At 40.1% G+C, this 15,408-nt stretch overlaps 1 protein-coding gene across 1 annotated transcript in view; it reads right to left on the bottom strand.

Annotated features, from left to right (window-relative positions):
* The window catches only part of LOC134336418 (beta-2-glycoprotein 1-like), a 45,490-nt gene extending 39,388 nt beyond the window's left edge, over nucleotides 1-6,102 (bottom strand). The window contains exon 1 of the mRNA XM_063030626.1: nucleotides 5,947-6,102. Coding sequence (XP_062886696.1) covers nucleotides 5,947-6,013 — 67 coding nt within the window. The 5' untranslated portion in view covers nucleotides 6,014-6,102. The remainder of the gene's footprint in view (nucleotides 1-5,946) is intronic.
* Nucleotides 6,103-15,408: the final 9,306 nt, after the last annotated feature.

Genomic DNA, 15,408 nt, shown 5'->3' with positions numbered 1-15,408 from the left:
GCCATAGACTGTAGTGGAGGTCAAGTCCGTGGGTATATTTAAAGCGGAAGTTGACAGTTTCCTGATTGGCAACACACATCAAAGTTACTGGTGAACGCAGCAGCATCTCTAGGAAGAGGTACAGTCAACGTTTCAGGCCGAGACCTTACTGCCTCTTACTCCAGTTAGTCCTGACGAAGGGTCTCAGCCTGAAACGTCGACTGCACCTCTTCCTAGAGATTCTGCCTGGCCTGCTGCGTTCACCAGCAACTTTGATGTGTGTTGTGACATACTCCTGCTCCTATTTCTTATGTTCGTATGTTCTTTTCAAACTGAACCCAAAACGTGTATTGTATGTGGCCTAAGCTGAGGGGAGATTCAGTCAGTGTGCTTCAAATTTTGGGAAGACCAGATAGGGTAAACAGAAAGGATAGTTCATTTTGCAGATTGATCAATAGTCAACAATTGGTACACCACGTCAGGGTAGCGGTTAATGCAATGCTAATACTCCTCACACATTCTGGATTCCGGAGTTCAATTCTGGTGCTGTCTGTAAGGAGTTTTTATGTTCCCCCCATGACCAGTGTGGATTTTATCTGGGTGCTCTAGCTTCCTCCCACAGTCCAAAGACTAACTAGTTAGTAGGTTAATTGGTCATTGTAAATTGCCCTGTGGTTAGGCTAGGGTTAAATAGGTGAGCTGCTGGGCGGTGCAGCTTCTTGGGCCTGTTCCATGCTGTATTTCTAAATAAGTAAATAAATGAGATGAAATAAGCCATATTGATTTCATGTGATAGGTGAAATGGTTAAAGGGCAAATTATGGAAGTGTCATTTTCACCCAGGAAGGTCCATAACACATAGTCTCACACTCTCACCTCATTTATATGGTACCTTGATGAACACTGAATACAGAAGTAAAACCAAGACTAGAATTAGTTTTTTTTGATCAGTGGGGACATAATAAACTTATAGTCCTCTTTATTTGTTCTAAGTTCATAAAAAAATTCTCAAGCACAGTTTTATATTACAGGAATACCTGCTGCCACATTGCAGACATCAGATCCCGATTAGACTATATATGTCCGTTTCAGTATTAAAACTAGCTGTTGTGTGTGCCTAATGAATTGGGATATATCCAAAAGCCCATACTATAAGACATTGGAGCACAATTAGGCCATTAAGACCATCAAATTTTCTCCACCATTCCATCATGGCTGATTTATTATCCCTCTCAACCCTGGCCTGATTAATCCAAATCCTATCAACCTCCACTTTAAATTTACCCAACGACTTAGCCTCCACAGCCATCTGTCACAATGAATTCCAAAGATACATCACCCTCTATCTAAAGAAATTCCTCCTCACCTCTGTCTAAAAAGATATCAACTCTCTCCATTAGACAAATACAGTTGAAATATAGAAATATTTTCTTATATAGCTTTAAGGTTAATTTTCTTTCCCTGTGATTCCTATTGTCATTGAGGACTGATAATAATTTGGATTTCAAAGCTCTTCTGATGTGTTATAAAATGCCACAACTATTATCCTGTTGGCCTACAAGCTTCTTCCTGTCAGTCAGGTAACTGGTTGAGCATCAGGTTGGCAAAGAGCAAGGATGATGAGCAAATTGATATGATGTGTCTACTCTAGTTCTGCAACTTTTCGCTGTATTTAACAAGTTAATGATTTGAATGGGGAAGCAGAGGGTTGTAAACAGATTACGTTATGAGGACATCATAAGTTCAGTTTAATTGTGTTCAACAATGCAGAGGAAACCAACCAAATGAAACAGCGTTCCTCTGGAGCCAAGGTGCAATGGACAGTCACATACAGCACATATAATTATGATAGGAGAAAAAATACAGTTACAAAAATATATAAAAATGAATAGTAATATAGCCCAAATCATGGAGTCCACGTACATCATCATAACCATAATTAACTGGATCAGAAAATAATCATGAAAAAGAATATAATGCCTGAGAAATTATTTTTATGCCTCACAGATAACCCCTCTGTTATATTGGTGTAATAGGGAATATAAGGCTAGATGGAAGGAAATAGAATTTGGATTAGTTGACAGTTTTCCTCTTCAGGCCTCAATAGCTGACAAAGGATTGATGGCCCAGTTGGAAAAATTTAATAATGCTTGGATAAATCTTACATTAAAAGTATGGCAGAAGGTGGTTAATTCATGTGGAATTAATAACATGCTAAAACTCTTTAGATGGTGTGCATATGATACCGAATTCCTTCCCAACAGAGGAGATAAAAGATTTGAGCTATGGATAAAGAAAGGTCTTACAACCTACCTCTCATTTATAGATAAAAGAGTATTACAAAGTTTCCAAATCCTGCAGGACAAACATGGCCTAGAACATAATGACTTTTTTAGGTACCTTCAAATACGAAACTATGTTAACCAGAGTTGTAGATATACAGACCTATCAACAGTAGAATTAGAATTTTTCAAGATTCTGAATTCGGCTTGCAGTTCAATACCTAGTAAATCAGTTTCTCGCCTATATAATGCACTCTCCCATACTAAAAATGTAAATACACTGTATATTAAAGAGAAGTGGGAGAAAGAAGCAGGGTTGGTACTTTCAGAGGAGGCTTGGGGGAAAATCTGCAGCTTTCAATGGTCCTCGACTAATTCTTTGACTTGGAGAGAACATTGTTGGAAAAACATTATAAGATACTTCAAGACCCCATATCAGGAAAAATATAAAGATACAAATGTGATGTGTTGGAGAAGGTGCGGCTCTAAGGAGGCAAATCATTTTCATATTTTCTGGGATTGCCCTAAATTAAGTCTATTTTGGGAAGGTATTCATAGAACATTAGTTAAGGTACTTAGGTCCCAGATACCTCTGAACTTTGAGACGCTCTATTTGGGGCATGTATTGTTCCTTGAACAGAAGGAAGATATAAAGTTGCTGCAGGCCCTCTTAGCGGCAAGTAAGAAATCAATCACTAGAAAATGGCTAAATCCAATACCACCTACATTAGAAGATTGGTACGAAATTATCTTGGAAATATTTAAAATGGAAAAGTTGACCTACTCCCTGAGAACTCAAAAAGAAACATTTTATCAAATCTGGAATAAATGGATTGAATATATAACCCCAATGCGAGCAGACTTTAGATGACTCTCCTAATGATTTATATTGCTCTTCTCATCAACACAGTAATATTGCTAACGTAAGCACCCCTAGTCTAAATGTTTGTTGTTGTTTTTTTTTGGAAAATAGAGAATTAACACAAGTAAAGGGAAAGATTTGGGAAAGGGATTAAAAAAAATGAAAAAATTAAGTAAATAAGTACATAGGGATTGGATAATTATGTCTGCGGGTAGGAACAAGCACGAACAAATTGGGATATAAACACCTACAATGGTTGGTATATAGGCTTGTATGCAACACTTTGGACCAGTGGAAATGGTCCAGAAGGGTTGTATGGAAACTATTATTACCATTTTTCTTAACAACTAATTTCATTACTTAGCCTAATAGGTTAGATTTACCACAGTACATAATTATCTATTTAAATATTTATTTTGCTTTTATATCATCTCAATGTGTACTTAAGAATGTATAAATAATTGTAGTTTTATACATATTAAAAAATGGAAAAGGTTATATGTGTGAAAAAAGTACATGATAATTGTGAACTCCTTATCCAAATAAAAATAAAATAAAAAAAAGAAAAAGAATATAAACTTTACATCCAGAATTTCTTCATCTTTTTGAATGGTGGAACAGGCTTGAGGGACAGAATTTCTCATCTCATTCTTATGTTCTTTTTATTTGCCGAAAAATTTGTAAGTAAAATCTGTGGAATGAGTGAAACTAGATGTATAAAGGGATACTGTTTGAACTCGTCAAAATATGAGCCATGCACACCAAGGTAGTTTAATGCTAAGTTTGTACTGGATTTGTCTTAGCCCTGAATTGTAACATTGGGGATCATTATAATTATCCCTGGAGTGTGGCAATTTCAATCACTATCCAGCCGGTACTATGATGTTGTGTAATTTTATTGACCCACAGGCTGAGGGTGTTGCTGGCAAGGACAGAAATTAATGATTATCCCTTCCTGCTCTTGGACTGAATGGTTTGGTAGCCATTTAAAAGGGCAATAAAGAATTATTCAAATTGTTATGCCAGGTACATTTTTTCTTTCCTAAAGAACATTCAAGGACTGTTTAAATTTTCACAACTGTCCTAGTAAAGTGATCGTATCATCTTTTTATTGCAAATAATTCAGATAATTTAATTTTAGGTCTGCCTTGGCAGGATTTGAATTGATGGTTCTAGATCTTTTACCCAGGCCTATGTATTGCTGATTAGGCAATACAGTCCTAATGTGTCTATAAATTCTAGTGTAGAGTTTGAATGAAGACCAGAATTTGACAGATTCTGCTACTCTGTGATGTGGATAATTAATGTTCAAAGTTAGCATAGTTTCCCTTTGGAAGTCCTCAGAGAATAGTAAAGGCTGAAATACCCTCCGGTGTTTATTGCAGATATGTGTATCCACAAATTCTTGAATGTGGTTCATAGCTGTCACATTAAAATCACCAGTCTGTTCAGTTATGAATTCGTGTGCTCGAGTACTTTCATGAAACTATTCTTTGTCTTTAAGAACTAAGTAGTATGTTATTTATGATGCATGTATATTCGCTCTTACAGATATCTGTTAATTTAAGATTGGTAAGGCCACTGTCACCTTCGAAGTGCATTACACAGATAACTGTGGCAAAACACTATGTACTATGTCTCACTTCTTTTTGAGAAATAACTGGCACAAAAAAAAGATGAGCTGAGCTGTCCAAAAGGGTAACCACCTGTGACTCACTGATAGCTTACTTACTCACTGTCTGTTACGCCACTGGCGTTTAGAGCAGCGATGAACGTCCTCTATCTCTGTCTGTCCTTGGCCATCTTCCCTCTTGTGCCCCAGATGTGGTTCAGGGTCTTCATTCCTGCTTCTACAGTATGGCGCCAAGTTGTCTTTGGTCTCCTGCATTTCTTCTGCCCTTCAGGGGTCCAGTGAAGTGCTGTCTTGATGATGGCCTCTCTTCTCATCATATGTCAAATCCATCTCCAATGTTTCCTCATGATGATTGTGGCCATGTCCTCTTGATGACACTGAAGGAGTGGGGATCTTTCTTAGCCAGAAAATATGGAGGATCTTCTGAAGGCTCATAGTGCCACTGATAGCTTGCAGCAGCAATATGCACTGGTCACACTTGTCCAGGCAGTCTGCCCAATTCAACACAGCATCCCACTCTGCACAATCTGGACTTTATCAATGCGGGGAGGGTTACATGACCACCTTACACTTATTGACAGTCACTCCCCTTGTTTCACAAGCAATTGTTACGGAACCCCATGATGATGCCCCTTAGCCGTGTCCTTTGCCTCATATCTGCTGTCCACCCCAAAATATCATCAGAGCTTCCTGATCAACCATCAGAGAGAAAACAGGAGTTTGAAAATGTCCTTAAAAAAATACAGAAAACTCTAGCCAAGTTCCATTTTGTCCAAAATAACTCTGCTGTGTTGACTGGCATTTTGGAAAAAACAATTATACTGGTAACATTCAACAAATTAACTGCAACAATTCCCCACCACAATACCATCACACTTCCACCGTGAGATCCATACCAAACCAAAGATCTCAGAAATCACCAAGTCTCACTCAGCTGGAGATTTCCTGTCGTCCATTATCAGTGGGGTCAATAATTTTCAGCAAAGTTTGATTGCTAAATGCCAGGGGCTGCCTGTTACTGCAGAAGTTGGGAAATTCTCTCATTCCCCCACTCCAACCAAACCCTCCCCATGACCCAAAGTGTTTATCACTGCTCAAAGACTCAGTGAGTTGGTAATACAGGCCTCGGTACACTACTGAATACACAAAAGAAAAGGTTTCATTAAAACTTTGGATGTCGTGATCACTTACCCGCTGAAACATATTTACAAACAAACAGTTGATAAACCAATGCAAAGAGGATATATATAGAAACCATCTTCTTGTTTTTCAAAAGGTGTTTTGCAGAGTACAGAGACAAATGAACCACTGTCCTTTGGAAGCCTGATATTATATATTGCTAATACTTTATTAGCCAATCTCAGGTTAATGACCGTGGGAATGCCAGCAGGCAAATCTTCCTTTTTTTTAAAAGATAACATTGCGAAACATTTCTGGCCAAGCTGTTTCCCAATCAGCACAACTTTGGGCTGAACAATGAAGCATGCAGATTACTTTGGGACAAAACCACTGGATTAGAGGAAACATCTATATCTCCCTGAATATATACCAAATCATTTCATAATTCTGGAGCAACAGAAAACATTCCTTTGTAATTCATTAATGGTTATGAACTATTAAGAATGACTTATATTTTTAAAGAACCTTTAACTTCCTTTAGATCATTGCTATTTCCTAAGCTCTTCAGGAGATTTTCACATATGTGAGAAAGTCAACTTTACAGGATTGTTTGGCAGAAGCCAGGAATTTAAGTTTCATTCTTTAAAAAAATCATGGTAAGAAATCTAAAAGAAATTTTAAGAAAATGTTGCAGGACTTGTATGTACAGTATGTGTCCAGGACAAAGAAGTGGGTAGGAAAAAAATCATTGCAAACACTACCCACCCTACAAACTGCCTTTTCCTAAAGTTCCCTTCCAAAAAGCACTATAGGGCTATTAAAACAAAGACATCACGCCATCTTAACAGTTTCTTCTCTAGGTGGTGAATTTGATCAACTATTTTTGTTAGCCCCATACACATCCCCTGACTACTACCCCCGTCACTACACTGCACTGTAAACACTTTAAACCACTTTCTATAATACTGTTTACATTGTAAATACTTACATACTGGTATTTATTTATCTATGCACAACAGGACTTTGCTTCCAGATGAGCTCAATGCCTTCTATGCTCGCTTTGACCATCAAAGCATGGAGGAACTATCATGAACTCCCACAAATCTCGATGATCCTGTGATTTCAGTCTCTGAGGCTGACGTGTGAGCAGCCTACAGGAGGGTGAACCTACAAAAAGCATCCACCCCAGATGGGGTACCTGGCCACATACTAAAAACCTGTGCTGATCAACTGACTGGAGTGTTCACTGCGATCTTTAACCTCTTGCTGGGACAGTCTGAGGTACCCACCTGCTTCAAGCAAGCTTCAATTATACCGGTGCCCAAGAAGATCATGGTAATCTGCTCAATAACTATCATCCAGTAACACTTACATTCACACTGATGAAGTGCTTTGAGAGGTTGGTGATGAAACATATCAACTCCTGCCTGAGAGGTGACTTGGATCCACACCTATTTGCCTACCAGAGCAACAGACCCACAGCAGATGCCATCTCATTGGCTCTTCTCTCAACCCTAGGACATCTAGACAGCAAAGATGCATACATCAGGATGCTCTTTCTTGACTACAGCTCAGAATTCAATACCATCATTGCCTCAATACTTCCTTCCAGCAGAAGGAGATAGTGCTGACTGGTTCATCTTCCCTTCCCCCCACTCCTTACCAATGGATGACAACTTGTGAGATTGAACATGGAACAGTACAGGCCATTCAGCCCAGTGAGTTTGGATTGGCAACAACATTTCCTCCGCAATCTCTCTAAACTGTTTGACTGACAGTTAAGCATTATTTGAATCAAGCAACGGGCTGCTTGCATTCCAATACAAGCAGGTAACAGTTCCTGTTACATTTGTATGTGGATGTGGGAATCAGAAGTTGGATGTTGAGTGGGCATGCAATAAAGTCTCCAAGAATACATCAAACCAGAGTCAATATCAATGCATAGGTTAGTGGTGTTGTGGATACTGTAGTACGAGGTCTCATAGGTTATAACAGGACATTTACAGATTGCAGAGCTGGGCTGAAGTGGAAGATGGAGTTCAATCCGGAAAAGCGTGAAGTGATTCACTTTGGAAGTTCGAACATGATTAATGGCAGGATTCTTGGCAGTGTGGAGGAACAGAGGGATTTTGGGGTCCAAGTCCATTGACCCATAATTCATTGTCCATAAGGTGGTTAAGAAGGCATTTGGTCTGTTGATCTTCATTAGTCAGGGGATTAAGTTCAAGAGCTGCAAAGTAACGTTGCACCTCTGTAAAGCTCTGGTTAGACCACACTTGGAGAATTGTGTTCTGTTCTGGTCACCTCATTATAGGAAGGATATGAAAGCTTTAGAGAGCATGCAGAAGAGATTTACTAGGATGTTGCATGGATAAGAAAAACATGTCTCATGAGGGATGACTGAACAAGTTTGGGCTTTTCTCTTTGGTGAGGAGGATGAGAGGCAACTTGATAGAGGTGTATAGGACAATAAGAGACATAGGTAGAGTGTGGATAGTCAGCGCCTTTTTCCAAGGGTGGCAATGATTAATATAAGAAGATACTGTTTAAGATGATTGGAAGACAGTTTAGAGCAGATGTCACGGTAGGATTTTTGGAATGCACTGCTGGGGATGGTGGTTGAGGGACATTGAAGGCACATGAATGAAATAAATTGGAGGGCTATGTGGGAAGGGAGGATTAGATTGATCTTGGAGCAGGTTAAAAGGTCAGCACAACAACGAGGGCTGAATGGCCTGTACTGGTCCATGTTCAATCTCAGAAGTTGTCATCCATTGGTAAGGAGTGGGGGAAGGGGAAGATGAACCGGTCAGCACTATCTCCTTCTGCTGGAAGCACTGATGAAATGTTCCTAATCATAGAAATCACATATCTAGTGTTTATTTGATTTGCTAAATCTAATAAATCTATTTGCTTGAGAGTTTGGGTTAAGGGAATAATTATTTTAATCTGACAGAATTTCTTCTTCTTCTTAAGCCCATCACCTCAAATGGATATAGGCAGCTCACTGCAGTTCGGTAGAGTTCTCTATCCTGGGTTGTTCTTTCAAGTTGTCCCCAGCTGTAGTCCTTCTTCTAGATCCTTCCTCTCCCAGGGATGAGGTCTTTGGAATTTCTGTTAGTCTTTCTGTACCTCTAGGTTTTTACAGGATGGGATTGCTAGCCCCATGTCCAACCCTCGTTCTTGCGCAGCTGTGCTTGGAACCATTCATGGTGAAGTTCTGACAGAATTTGGGTAAGCATAAATTATTCTAAGAGACTTGAGTCATGCTGGAGGCAAAATGTGAATCCTTTTAAGTTCCAGCAAGAAAAACATTACATTTGGGAAGGGCGGTGGGGGGGAGTTGAAGTTGAGCACATTCATCAGGGTCAGAAGGTGATAGAGCACAAATTCCAGATCATGACTTTCAGGCTTTCAAACAATAAGGGAACAGGGAAAAAAAATCAACACACTAAAAATTGAAATATATTAATTTAAGGAATATGTTTGAATTTCAGACACTTTTATTCACACAGGCAGATTTAGAATGACTTTGTTTGCTTTTAATCACACAAATTCTGCAAATCAGACAGTTAACAAACTTGCTTTGGCATCCCACTTACGAAAATCGAAGCTAAGTGAAAACTTTCAGCAGGGTAGAAGAGACACAAACTGTACCATGTGATGTAACCAAAATTTTAACATCTGTTTCCCACCAGTCTGTTTATGTTAAAATCGAGGTTAGTTAAGTGCCTTGATATTCTCTTCTTCAGAGTTAGGTTTTGCAATCAATGCCAAGGATATACTTTGGTATACTTCGTTCTCCTCACTTCCCACAGAGCTTTCCCTAGTTGCTCAGAATAGATATCCTTCCTCCAGCCCCCACAGGAGATCTGCCATAATGGGTAAGCAGGTCAGGATGTAGCAAAGCTCTTCAATCTGATGAAAAATAGTTAGTGAAGCCTGCAAAGTCCAGGCCAGGTAGCAGGAGACATAAGTTCAGTTTTACTGAAGGACAGCACCCAAAATAAATTTGTGAAATACAGATGAATTAAGAGAAGTAATGGTCCTCTAAGTTCAGAGCTTCAACTCAGGGCTAACAACCCTGGCTGGTAAAACAAAATTGTTACGGAAACAGCAATGAAAAATCCTTCTACATCTGAGTGTGACAGTATTCCAGAGTCTTCATCTGGGACTTGCATGACTGACAGTAGTGAAAACCAGAGGAAGCTACTGACATGATGAAGGAAGGCCTGAACACTGCCAGAGATGAAGGACCTTCATTGCTGTCCTAAATACCAGCAGAGTAACAGGAAGTAAGAGAGATAATAGAAAAAGAAAAAATATATCAATATGCATTTAAAAATCTCCACCACTTACTAACTTCTGAAAAAGTATATCACACTTTTTTCAGTGCATATAGTACTGAAAACGCCAGTCTTTACTGGCAAAATGATGGGCAAATCTGTCAATTTCATAGCTTGAAATTGATTTGTCTGCTGAGTCAATTGATAAGGAGCAACAGCTTCTAAAGTTCATTATTTCAAAAAATTATTTCTTTTAATCCTTCATTCTAAGGGTGTGGGTTTCACATGCTGAGCAGGAATTTGATTGTCCATTCCTTGCCACCCTTGGGAAAGTGTTGGTAAGCTGCCTTCTTAAACCCTCTCTGCAGTCCTTGGGGTGTGAGTAAGGGAATTCCAGAACTTTGACCCAGTGACAATGAAAGAACAGTGAAATATTTGCAAGTCAGGATGGTGGATGGCTTGGAAGGCAACTTTCAGATGATGTGTTCCCCATGCTGCCTTTGTCATCCTTGCTGGTAGAGGTTGTGGGTGTTTGGAAGTTACTGTTTAAGGAGTCTTGACAAGTTGCTGCATTGCATCCTGCAAATGGTATAAACTGCTGCTACTGTGCATGGTGATTGAGTGAGTGAATGGATGTGGATGGGGTACTTTTCAAGTGCACCGTTCTGTCCAGTGTGATGTTGAGCTTCTTGAGTTTTGTAAAGAGGAGAGTATTCCATGACATACCTGCTTGACCTTGTAGACAGTGGACAGGCTTTGAGGAGTTGGGAAATTGTTTTGAGGAAGCAGGTTAACATGTTTGGTGAGTGAGACAGAAGACACGTTACCAATAAGCACATTAACCATCTATTTATTTATTTATTTATTTATTTATTGAGATATAGCACAGTAAGGTCCTTCTGACTCTTTGAGCCACATCGCCCAGCAATCCCCCGATTTAATCCTAGCCTGATCACAGGAAAGTTTACAATGACCAACTAACCTACTAAGCAGTAGGTCTTTGGACTGTGAGAGGAAACCAGAGCATCTGGAGGGAACCCATGGGATCACAGGAAGAATGTGCAAACTCCTTGCACGCAGCAGCAGGAATTGAAGGCAGGTTGCTGGTACTGCAAAGCGTTCTGCTAATCACTACACTACCATGCCACCCGTTATACAAATTGTAAAAGATTCAAACAAACATTTAAGTCTCTCCAAGTTATACAAACCACAAAACTAAATATTCAACAAATAGATACTTAGCTGAGAGTACGCACAGGCCTCCTGAGTGTGGAGCATACTTTCCCAATGGTTCTTCAGCATTGGTCATGACCTCAGTGTGAAGCATGTCCTGGGGATGAAGGGTAAGAGGCCAAGCCTCCCGCGTGCTATTCTTATATCCCTGAAGTGCCTGAACTCAGACACCAGCTTATCGTAAATCCCTGCTTTATGGATAGTTGTGCACTGCAGATGTTGCAATTGAACTTTATGGTTTCTGCCTGCGTAAGACCTCAACGTTCTGTAATAAAGTACAGCGCGTAATACAAGATATGCACAGCATACATGCATTGGGGGAGATACACACGGATCTTAACCTGCGACACTATTGTGGGAACATCACCAATAATGGCAGTGGATAACAACAACAACAGGATCATGATTGCAACCACAGCAGGCTCAGGGATGGACAACCTCACCCAACCTTACAAGTGATAACCAAGACCTAAGAACCATCATCATGGCACGACTGATGGAACTGGCAAAGAGGACTCCCCTCTCTCTATCTCATGTGACAAATTTTTCTTAAATTGGCTATAGAGTTTGGAAACCCCGATTCAATCTTGAGTATCTTTCACCATTACAGGAACAGAAAGGGGAGTTTAAATGAGATGCAACTGGAAGCTTAGGATGGCCAGTTCAGTCAGGGCACAGGCACTTCTCAAAATGCAGGCCACATTATGAGCACCAAATGCAATTGGAAAGGTTGGAGAAGGTGCAGGTGAATTTTTGCCTCGTGCTGGGGGTCATTAGGTCCCTGGATGGTGATGAAGGAGGGGGTGAAGGGTCAAATGTTGCACCTCCTATGGTTGCAGGGAGAAGTGCCAAGGGATGGGGAGAATTGGGTAGGGAGGACTGAGCAGAGCAGGGAGTCACAGAGCGAGTGGTCTCTGTGGAAAGCAGGAAGAGATAAGCAGGGGAAGATGTGACTGATGGTGGAATCACATTGCTGCAGCTGGAAATGTCGACAGATGATGTGCTGGGTGGTGGATAGTGGGGTGAAAGGTGAGGACCAAGAGAACTCTTTGATCTCTCTGAGGCAAGGACAGTGAGAACAGAGGTCCAGAAAATGGAGGAAATGTGAGTAAGGGCTCCATCAACTACAGTAGAAGGGAAGCATTGTTCCCGCAAAAAGATGGTAATTCAAAAGTCCCAGAGTAGAAAGCCTCATCCCGAGAACAGATGTGGGGGAAATGAAAAGCCGAGAAAAAGAGATGGCATTCGTATAGGAGACAGGATGGGAGAAGGTTTAGTCAACGTAGCTGTGAGAGTCTGTGTGTTTGTAGTAGATATTGGTGGATGCTTTGTCTCTTGACATGAAGACAAAGAGACCTAGAAAAGCAAGGGAAGTGTCCAAAATGGTCCAAGTGAATTTGTGGGCGGTGTTGATGTTGGTGATAAAGACGATAAAATTGCTGACTTTCTCATGAGTGCAGGAAGCAGCACCAATGCAGTTCCACATAACCAGCAAAAAGACAGATATTGCTCCATCTACTCATACCCCCCCCCCACCTCATCTGGTTGCACCTAACAGCTACCAACCTGTCTCAACCCCTTCCTCTCACCTCATTAACAGGCGATCTTTCTTCACCACGCTCAGCCTTGATGCAGGGTCTCGATGTGAATTGTTGATTATCCCATTATCTCTGCAGATTCCCCTACTGATTTCCTTCAGTAGTTTATTCTTTTCTCTATTTTCCAAAAAAAAACGATGCCAACTAATTGACAAGCAGACCTTGTAAACCAGATAAGGGTAATAAAGTGTCAAGTTAGAATCTGCTAACTAACTGGCAGGTGATGGGTTTAATTATAATCTTTGGTAATTATCCATATTTCCTTCTCCATTTTCAGAGTGCAGAATGATTGGTGGGGATGGTGGGAGGGAACAGATTGAGGACGATTTACTATCAATCACTTCTGGTAACTTTCATAAAAATGTTATAATTTAACTCAAAGCAAATAATGTAGGGAAATGATCTATTTTATCAAGTTCATCTTGTCAATGTGCTAAAAATAAGGAGGAATTATTTTAACCATTTAACTTCTGCCAAGAACGCTCTGGTTGTGGTATCCTTATGTTGCCTTGTGCTGCTGTCTTCATAGTCAAATAAACATACTTGGAGCTCTCAACAGAAGATCCTTTATTAACTACCGTCTAAACTCTTTAGTATGAATATGACAATACATTAGGAGTCACACTGTGTTATAGAAACATGTTCAAGGTTCAAGGTACATTTAATATCAGGGTATGTATACAGTATAAACCTGAAATTCATCCTCTTCACAGACATCCACAAAACAAAGAAATCCAATAGGGTGATAGAAACGTCAAAGCCCCAAAGCCCCCCACCCTCCTCACTACCTTTGCACAAGCAGTAGCAAGAGCACCGTTTAACAGGCTGTTAAAACTACCCTAAGTGAATGCTGTTTTCCCTTGAAAAATGAAATAAACTATACAGCCGATTAAAAATAGAAAATGCTGGACTATAAGACTATGAGAAATAGGAGCTCAAGTAGTTCATTCAACTCCTTGAGTTTCCTCCACCAAGCTAATCCAGCATTCCTCAAGTCCAGTTTTATGCCCTGTTGCCATAACCCCCAATTTTCTAACAAATTCAAAATCTAACCATCTCAGCTTTGAATGTCTTCAAGTATTCAGCCTGTGCAGTTTTCTAGGACAAGAAATTCCAATGAGTCACCCCCCCCCTCCCCAGAAACAACAAATTCTTCTTCATTTTAGTTTTAATTGGGTACCCTCTAATTGTGAGATCTGTGGTCTCAGGTTCTGCCACAAGCAGTGACATGCTCACATGTTCCTGGTGAACATCCAAAGAAACATTCAGAAAGACAGGCAGCACTGGTGGAGAGAGGAACAGACTTAGCATGTCAGGACAATTACCTTTCATCAGAACTGTCAAGAGTTAGAAATCAAATATGTTTCAAGATGCAGAGAGTAGGGGAGGCTGGGCAGGACAGAGGGAATGTTTGTGATAATGTCAGGACATATTCTAGAGTTAGGGCATATAACAAATATTAACTTTAGCAATGAATTTTCAGACCTGAATATAGATTGTTGATTGAATTCAAAATGCATCTCTCTTTCTTTTATCAAAGTACATATATTTCACCATATACAAGATTCATTTTTTGTTGGCATACAGAGTAAATGCAAGAACCATAATCGAATCAATGAAAGACCACACCCAACAGGACAACTAATGTGCAAAAGACAACAAGCTATATAAATACAAAAGAAAAAAATAACGATAATAAATAAACAAACAATAAATATCAAAGCCACGAGATAAAGAGTCCTTGAAAGTGAGCCCATAGGTTGTGGGAACAGTTCAGCAATGGAACGAGTGAAATTGATCGAAGTTCTCCGCACTGGTTCAAGAGCCTGATGATTGAGGGGTAATAACTGTTACTAAATTTGATGGTGTGAGTCCTGAGGCTGCCGTACTTTTTTCCTAATGGTAGCAGTGAAAAGAGAGCATGTTCTGGGTGGCAAGGATTTTTCAAAGTTTTAGATGTCAAGCTGAATCTTCACAAATTTCGAAGGAAGCAGAGGCGCTGCTGTGCTTTTGTCACAATTGTACTTACGTGCTGGGTCCAGAACAGGTCTTCTAAAATGATAACACAAGGAATTTAAAGATGCTATCCCTCTCTACCTCTGACCCTCCAATGAGGACGGGCTCATAAACCACCAGTTTCCTCCTCCTGAAGTTAATAATCAGCTCCTTGGGTTTGCTGACGTTGACTGAGAGATTGCTTTGTGGCACCACTCAGCCAGATTTCCAATCTCCCTCCTATATGGTGATACATCATCACCTTCGATTTGGTTAACGACAGAGGTATCATCAGCAAATTTAAATATAGCATTGAAGCTGGGCTTAGACACACAGTCATAAGTGTACAGCGAGTAGAGCAAAGGGCTAAGCACACAGCCTTGTGGTGCACCTGTGCTGAGGGAGATTGTAAAGGAGATGTT

Source organism: Mobula hypostoma, chromosome 22 (assembly GCF_963921235.1).
Source record: "Mobula hypostoma chromosome 22, sMobHyp1.1, whole genome shotgun sequence".
Classification (NCBI taxonomy): domain Eukaryota; kingdom Metazoa; phylum Chordata; class Chondrichthyes; order Myliobatiformes; family Myliobatidae; genus Mobula; species Mobula hypostoma.
Note: the sequence above shows the minus strand (reverse complement) of the source record. Positions and strands in the feature narration are given on the sequence as shown.